Genomic DNA, 8,489 nt, shown 5'->3' with positions numbered 1-8,489 from the left:
TTGTCATATTAATTTACGTTAAATCTCAAGATACAATTTCACTTCCTTTCTAATTTGTAAGTTAAATTACACAAGCTATTAAGAATTCATTTCAACTATGTAGTTCGTTTATGCAGAATTAGGGATGTGCATCGATTGATTCGGTTGATTTAAGTACTATCGGTTAGTTTATCGATTTTTGATTTTTAAATATGTTAAATCAATAACTAAATCAATAAGATATTTTTATCGGTTTTTTATTTTGGTCTTTAACGGTTCAATTTTTTGGTTTTGGTCCTGAACGGTTCAATTTTTTGTTTTATCAATAAGAAAATGCTTATAAAACAAATATATGACTTCTCCAATAAAGTAACGCGACAAAATAATAATGTAATTTTACAAACTGCTCATAAAATAGAAAGAATAATAACTAACATGAAAAGGACTATACAAATACAACACAAAGAGAAATTAAGAGGAATAGAGTTCTTAATTTAGTATTGACGTTTTATACAATATGAACTTATGTGAATTGAATGCTAAATGGTAAAGACATTAACTAGTAAGGCAGTGAGACTAAAATTTAATATTTACGTAGGGTAAACTACTAAATTACTGTTGTCTTAATGAGTTATCGACTTACCCAATAACACAGTATTAAAAAACCAAAACCGAACTTATAACTCGATATATTTTTTTACACGACGATTAATCCAATAGCAATAAATCAATAACATTTTTTTTTTGGTTCAATTTATCGACCGGTTCAATTTTTGGAATCTTATAGGTTCATACTTATAAATATTTTTAAAATAAAATAAGTATTTTCATATTAATTTACCTTGAATCTCAAGATACAATTTCACTTCCTTTCTAATTTGTAAGTTAAATTACACAAGATATTAAGAATTCATTTGAACTATGTCGCTCGTTCGTGCAGAGTCAGGGATGTGCATCGGTTGATTCGGTTTGATTTAAGTATTATCAGTTAGTTTATCAATTTTTTATTTTTAAATATGTTAAATCAATAAGATATTTTTATATATTTTTGGTTTTGATCCTTAACGGTTCAATTTTTTTATTTTTGGTTTTGATCCTTGAACAATTCAGTTTTTTGTTTAACCAATAAGAAAATGTTTATAAAACAAATATATGACTTCTCCAATTATTTAATGCGACAAAATAATAATGTTACTTTACAAAATGCTCATAAAATAGAAAAAGAATAATAACTAACATGGAAAGAACTATATAAACAAAGAGAAATTAAGAGGAATAGGTGTTCTTAATTTAGTTTTGACGTTTTGTACAATGTGAAGTTGTGTGACTTGAATACTAAAGGGCAAAGACATTAACTAGTAATGTGAGATTAATATTTAATATTTATGTAGGATAAACTACTAAATTACTATTGTCTTAATGGGTTATCGACTTACCCAATAACACAATATTAAAAAACCAAAATCGAACTTATAACTTGATATTTTTTTTTACAAAACGATTAACCCAATAACCCAATAGCAATAAATTAATAAGAAAAAATTTGATTCAATTTATCGATCGATTCAATTTTTGCACACCTTAACCACAATGATAACATGTGTTAAGTTTCGGAAAAAAAAAATAAAAATTCCACCCCACCAAGAAAACGAAAGGAAATGGACGACACCGTTTGTAGTTGGATGAGCGTGTCTTCTGGTAAATGTTGTACGATAAAATCTCACAAATTTCAATTTTCTCCGAAAGCATAGAGAAAGTGACGAGACGAAAGAGAATTCATTTCTCTTCTGATCTCTCTTTTCTTTTTCTATTCTTCTATATACAAGTAAGTTTCTTCACATTCTCAAACAGTTTTTTTTTTTTTTCTTTTTGTGAAACTGCAAACTGAGATTGTTCGATTTTTGGCCAATTTCGTTTCCAAATTGTATTTTGAATTAATCTGCATCAGTTTTTATTTCGAATTTTGCTGTTTGCATCCGATTTATGTAAGAATCTTGTGATTGATGCCGTACAATTGATTAGCTAAGTATGTGGAATTGAAGATTTGTTTTTGCATCTTAAATTTAATTTTTGATTCGTTATTAAGAGATGATGCTAATTTACCACAATAATTGAGTGTACTTCATTTAAGCTTTCAGATGACTATGATCTGCAAAATCTGAATTTAAATGGATAGAGTGGATTTACAAATGCTGAACGCTACTAGGTTGGAATAGGTTGGAATTGTATGTCCGTTTGAATTTCCTTTTCCTTTCTCATCTTAATTCTACTATAAGGTCTTGGGCCTAACTCACACCCCAAAAGCTAGCTCAAAGGAAGGAGGATTGCCTAAGCCTTATAAGGAGTTCACCCATCTCATTAACCACCGATGTGGGACTTTTGTCATTCTTTAACACCTCACCTCACGCCCAGTGCTTAGCATCTGGTGCGTGGGCAATTTTTGATTTTGGGGGTCCCAACATCGGGTGAGACGGGCCCTGCTCTGATATCATGTTAAATTAGGTCTTAGGCCTAACTCACACCCCCAAAAGCTAGCTCAAAGGGAGGAGGATTGCTCAAGCCTTATAAGGAGTCCACCCATCTCATTAACCACCGATGTGGGACTTTAAGGGTAACTAATGTTTATTGAAAATAACCTCCCCACCTTAAAGCTTGGGACTTCTATTTAATTAAAGAAAGCCAGATGTATCTACTATAGTCATCCACTTATAATAGTAAGTAAAGTAGCTATATTCCGTTCTAGGAATAAGGTAACTTTCTTTTCCGGTATGTGGAGTTTTCTTTCGTTGTTACAACAGGCTGAGAGCAGTGCGCTGCTCCCTCGTATTTGGGGGAGTTGGAAGCTGTTCCGCTCCTCGGGACTTTCTTTATTCTTTTTTCGTTAAAACAAGTACAACTGAAAAAGACGACTAGGAATTTAGATTGACAGCGTACCTAAGAACTCATGCCTACAGACCTTCCAAGGTAGTGGTAAGGTCTGCATATAACCCAACTTGTGAGATTACACTAGGTATGTTGTTGTGTAATAAGGGTAACTAAAGTTTATCGTAAACAATCTCCCTACCTCCCAAGCTACTGGTAAGGTCTGTATACAACCTCACTTGTAAGAGTACACTAGATATGTTATTGTAGTTATTGTAATAAGGGTAGCTAAAGTTTATCGGAAACAACATCTCTAGCTCCCAAGGTAGTGGTAAGGTGTGTGTACAACCTCACTTGTGGACTACACTAGGTATGTTGTTGTTGTTGTATAAAGGGTAACTAAAGTTAATTCGAAACAACCTCTCTACCTCCCAAGGCACAAGGTCTGAGTACAATTGCACCTGTGGGATTACACTAGATATGTTGTTGTTGTTGTAATAAGGGTAGCTAAAGTCTATCGGAAACAACCTCTCTAGCTCCCAATGCAGTGGCAAGGTCTGTGTACATCCTCACTTGTGGGTCTACACTAAGTATGTTGTTGTTGTTGTAATAAGGGTAACTAAAGTTAATCCGAAGCAACCTCTCTACCTCCCAAAGTAGTGGTAAGGTCTGAGTATAACTGCAGTTGTGGGATTATACTAGGTATGTTGGTGTTGTTGTAATAAGGGTAGCTAAAGTATATCGGAAACAACCTCTCTAGCTCCCAAAGTAGTGATAAGTTTTGTGTACAACCTCACTTGAGGGATTATACTAGGTATGCTGTTGTTGTTGTAAAAAGGGTAACTAAAGTTAATCCGAAACAACCTCTGTACCTCCCAAGGTAGTGGTAAGGTCGGAGTACAACCGCACTTGTGGGATTACACTAGGTATGTTACTATTGTTGTAATAAGGGTAACTAAAACAAATAAAGGAGGCATACAATTTACGTGATTCTGTTGATGTGGCCTAGTTCATGAGTAGTGATAAGCAATTTCACTATGCCTACAGGTTACATAGATAAAATTAGACATAGAACTGTAATTATTTTCCCTAACATCTAATTTTTTGAAAAGATACTCTCTATTTTGAGAGGAGAAAACAGGTTTGAGAGTATTTGTCGAATTTGGTGCATTTGAAATGAATGAATCCTGTGCCAAGTTATAGCAAACGAGTGAAGGAGTCACGTGGGTAAAAATGTGGCCAACAAGGTCTTGGAGTTACTTGGCCAAACTGTAGTTATTCCCAGAGTACCTGATAGAATAACCTTACAACAAAATACTCTTTATTTTTGAGACAAAGAGGAAACACGTTGAAACTTTCTCAAATTCTGAATTTGGTGTGCCCATAATGCACGAAACCAACGTGATTCTTTTGTCATGATTTTTCCTTCTGCATATTTGCCTTGTGTTAGCTTAATTTGTTGGGGAGCTTGAACTGCCTATTCGGGGCACATTTTGAGGTGGATAATCATGAATTCTCCCTACTGACTGTGCAAAGTGAAATTAGAATGTGAAGAATGTCATGAGTTTGGACCAAAGCCTGATGTTTAAGTGGAAAACGGTAGAAGCGCAGACCTATTTACCTTCCGAGTTTCGAATTGTGAACTAACTATCCCTCGAGGATTTTCCGGTAATCAAAAAACTATAAATAAACTTTTTTGATAATTGTGGTTACCAGACCGCCTTGCATGCACCTTGACTAATTCCACATAGTACCTACTACTCCCTCTAGCATAGAGGGTAACTTTGTTGACCAAAGCTTGGACAATGAGAAAAAATGAACTAGTGTTTTTGCCACTGCTGCTGGTTGATATTGAGAGCTCATAGTTGTCAACACACTTTATTGACCACTGGACCACACCGTTCGATGTCACAAAATGTAACTAATGTCAAAAACTTATAAGGGTGAAATACTAATTATATGCTGTTTCTTGGTTTTGAAAGACTTTTGGTATGTAGTAGTATATGCTTGCATCTAATGTATATGTAGAGGGAAATGTTGCAGATAATGTATCAAATCATATATGGATGTAAGATCAACTGTGTGATATAACTGATAATTTTAAGTTTTTTATTGACCTCTCTTCTTGTGGTAACTTGACATATTATTATACAAGGCATTGTGCTGAGGCATTTCTATGCCAAGAAGCAGTCCTGACAGACGAATTTTTATGATGTTAATGATTTTGAAAGTGGTTTCGCTGGTTTCCTTAAATTCGAATCCCTCAATAGCACAAAAGGTGTGTCACCCATTTGGAAAGCCTTGTTCCTTATACTTTAGAAACAGTTGTTGAAGAGCAATTTGTTTGACCTTTATTTCAATTTACACCTCTTAGCCAGGTAGGTAATATCCATTTTCAGTCTGCCGGGAGCCGGTTTGTTTGTGTGCGTGCTAGATGATTGATTTTGCGAGTTCTGTAGAGAATGAAGTATTCCTATATTTTGTTGGTAGTTAATTCAAAATGAGACAATAAAGTGCAACAGTTTGTATTTGCACTTTATCTGAGAGACCTTCATTAATGATAGGTGTAAACATAATCCACCTCTTAGTTTATGTATAATTGCTTGTGATTTTTGAATTTGCTAATATCTTGAGATGGTAGATTCATGACTCGTTATCTTCAGTGTAATTCAGGTTCGGAAGAGAAGCAAGAAGTTTTTAAGACTGAACCAAGATGCTCCTTTGAAGACAGTGGTTCATCTTTCAAGTACATGCCAAGTTCCAAACTCAAGTAATTGTCATCAATAGCGATTTAAGTTGCCCCCTGATATGTGGAGATCTATTTCAAATGCCATCACAAGCTTTGGACAGAAGAAGGAATGTGGTACGCCCAGTCAAGCTTGCCGCGAATTCTCAGATGACGATGATGCCTATTCTAATGCCAGCAGCGAGGAAGAAGGGCTTGAATGCCCAATATGCTGGGAGTCTTTTAACATTGTCGAAAACATCCCCTATGTCTTGTGGTGTGGTCACACACTTTGCAAGCACTGTCTGTTGGGGCTTAAATCAGCTTCTTGGAAGTTCTCCACTCAACAGGTCCAGATTCCATTATTCATTTCCTGCCCATGGTGCAATATGCTGACATTTCGGTTGGCGTTGAGCGGGAATCTCAAATCTCCTAGCAAGAATTTCTTCCTCCTCTGGATGGTGGAAAGCAAAAATGGTGACAGGGGGAAATCTCCATCTACCATATGTAGGGATCATCAACAAGAAATGCCCGTCCGGTGCACTTCAGTTACGGGGAACAACACCTCTGTCATGAATTATAGGAGGGTTCGTCGTCTAGGATCTCCAGGATCGAGCAACAGTAGTTATAACCATACTAGTGGTACACCTGCATCCCAGAGGGCCCACTCTTCTCTTCACAAGTCCCTCGATCTCTTTATCCGCATTACATCCAAGTTTCCGTTAGTTCTCGTGCTTCTTCTGCTTGTTATGTTTGCAATACCTTCGTGTGCAGCCGTCCTAGCGCTCTACTTACTGATCACAATTCTCTTTGGACTCCCATCTTTCCTAGTATTGTACTTTGCCTATCCTGCTTTAGAGTGGCTGATCAAAGAGATCACAACTTGAAATGTTTCTCTTTCAATTTGTTTGAGAGCTCTCTCATATCAAGGATGGTGAAAGTTTCTTGTTTCATGAGAGGTCTAAGACCTTAGGGCTCGTTTGGTATGAGGGATAACTAATCTCGGGATTTATTATGGAATGAGTTCATTCAAGTTTGGTTGGGATAAATTGCAGGATAACTTATCCCGGGATTGTAGTGTTATTTTTGTCCCACATTGAGGGTAGGATAACAATCATGGGATAACTTGTTCCCCAACCTAAGGAGCCCTTAGTTTTTCTAGTCTCAATATGTAGCTACTATTATATTCTTTTTCCTACCAAAATTGGAAACCCTACCTTAAAGAAGCTTAGATAAGTCAGCTTGGTTTTTGAATAGAGTTTAGATCGTGATGATTAGAAGAATTTGCCTCAATAACAAAACATGGTTCCTCTATCATGTTCTTTCATACATCAATAGACCATTTCATAATGTGGTTTGAGCATATTATAGGTTTCTTCACTCCTGTTATTTTCTTGAGCCAATCGAAAACTTTTTTGTCGCTCAAGGTAGGGTAACTTTTGCGTAAATGCTATCCTCTTCAAATTTCACTATTGAAATTATACTGGATATGTTGTTGTTTGAGTTTGTTAGCAATCATCTCCTAGGAATGAAAAAAATTTCCCCACATATATTAGTCGTCAATAGATAATATTTGGAATATTTGGAAAAAGCAAATCAAGTGTTTGTTTTACAATTTAGTTTGTTATTTCAACATCAATTTGAAATAAATGACTTTCATTTTTAACATACTAAATATAAATATAAATATAAAAATAACAAACAAGAATGTAATCTTAGTGCTCGATTCAAAACTATAAACAAATCGAATAGAATTCATTCTTTTAAAAGATCTTAATTCAAACCCAAAAACTTAAATTTTGAACTCTTCGTCCAAAAAGCTAAAATATTTGGTTCATGCAAGGATTAGTAAATACTCCCTCTATTTCAAATTAACTGAATTTTTTTTTTTGGGGGGGGGTGGGGGGGTTAGAGGGGGTTTCATTGTTCAAAGTTTAAGATATGTTTGAAATTTTTTCCATATTTGTCCTTTCCTATTGTGAAGTTTGATATTTTCTATGAGATAAAATGCACTATTTACAAAGTTACATTTATGATTTCACTAAGGACAGTAGTAGAAAGTATTGTTTAAATTATTTCCTTAAATGTTTTTCTTAATAAGTGTGCATTGTCTCACAAACTCGAAATAGAGTGAGTACAAAAAATACTTAGGAATATTAATAATGGAGAAAATGTTAAATGATAATTAATAATGAAGCTAATGTTATACCATGATTATTTCATTTTTATATGACATCCTTATTATAAATAGTTGGTCTATAATACTTGTCATTTTATAAAATCAATGCATAAATTACAATATTCTTCCTATTTTACCCTTGTGAGTTATTAGCCTTGAAAATATATATTTGACCAACATAGAAAAGCTAAGTAAATAATTCATGTTCATAGGCCAAATTTATTAATCAACATAAATTAATTCATATTCATTGATTGAAAACTTGAGTTCAAAAAAAATTAAATAAGGGTAGAATAGTAAATTTACTTAGTTTTTTTAATGCACGTGAAATCTAAAATGGTGACATATAAATAGAAACAAAGGGAGTAGCAAATAGAATGTTATGCATTAATTAATTACTCTAAAAAGGATATTTTTATGTTTCATACTAGATATTGGTGCCCGTGCCCGTGCCAGCACGGGCCCAATATATGTTAATTTTTTTTGTCTCAATTTATGTGATATAAATAAATATCGAGAGTCAAATAATTTTTTTATAATTTATAAATATTTAAAGTTACTAATTATTGTAATTTATAATATTTTTATATAATTTTCAAATAGTACATGTAACTTATTCTGTCTCAATTTATATGGCATCAATATAATTTTGAGATTCAACCAAATTTTTTATGTCATTTAAATATTTTTAGTGGTCAATTATTGTGTTTTATAATACTTTTTATGTTATTTTTAAATGAGATA

General features: G+C 33.8%; 1 protein-coding gene across 2 annotated transcripts; it reads left to right on the top strand.

The window, feature by feature from the left end:
* The first annotated feature begins 1,654 nt into the window (after positions 1 to 1,654).
* LOC125864353 (uncharacterized) lies at positions 1,655 to 6,880 on the top strand. 2 transcript variants are annotated; one of them, XM_049544326.1, is made up of 2 exons: positions 1,655 to 1,804; positions 5,505 to 6,880. In XM_049544326.1, exon 2 carries the CDS (start codon positions 5,650 to 5,652, stop codon positions 6,451 to 6,453), a length of 804 nt encoding a protein of 267 aa, XP_049400283.1. In that variant the 5' UTR covers positions 1,655 to 1,804; positions 5,505 to 5,649; the 3' UTR covers positions 6,454 to 6,880. The 2 variants fall into 2 exon arrangements, with proteins under 2 accessions (XP_049400283.1, XP_049400291.1); XM_049544334.1 differs by having other exon boundaries at positions 1,666 to 1,804; positions 5,515 to 6,880.
* The last annotated feature ends 1,609 nt before the right edge of the window (positions 6,881 to 8,489 follow it).

This window comes from Solanum stenotomum, chromosome 1 (genome assembly GCF_019186545.1).
Source record: "Solanum stenotomum isolate F172 chromosome 1, ASM1918654v1, whole genome shotgun sequence".
Classification (NCBI taxonomy): Eukaryota; Viridiplantae; Streptophyta; class Magnoliopsida; order Solanales; family Solanaceae; genus Solanum; species Solanum stenotomum.
This window is presented reverse-complemented; position numbering and strand designations above follow the sequence as displayed.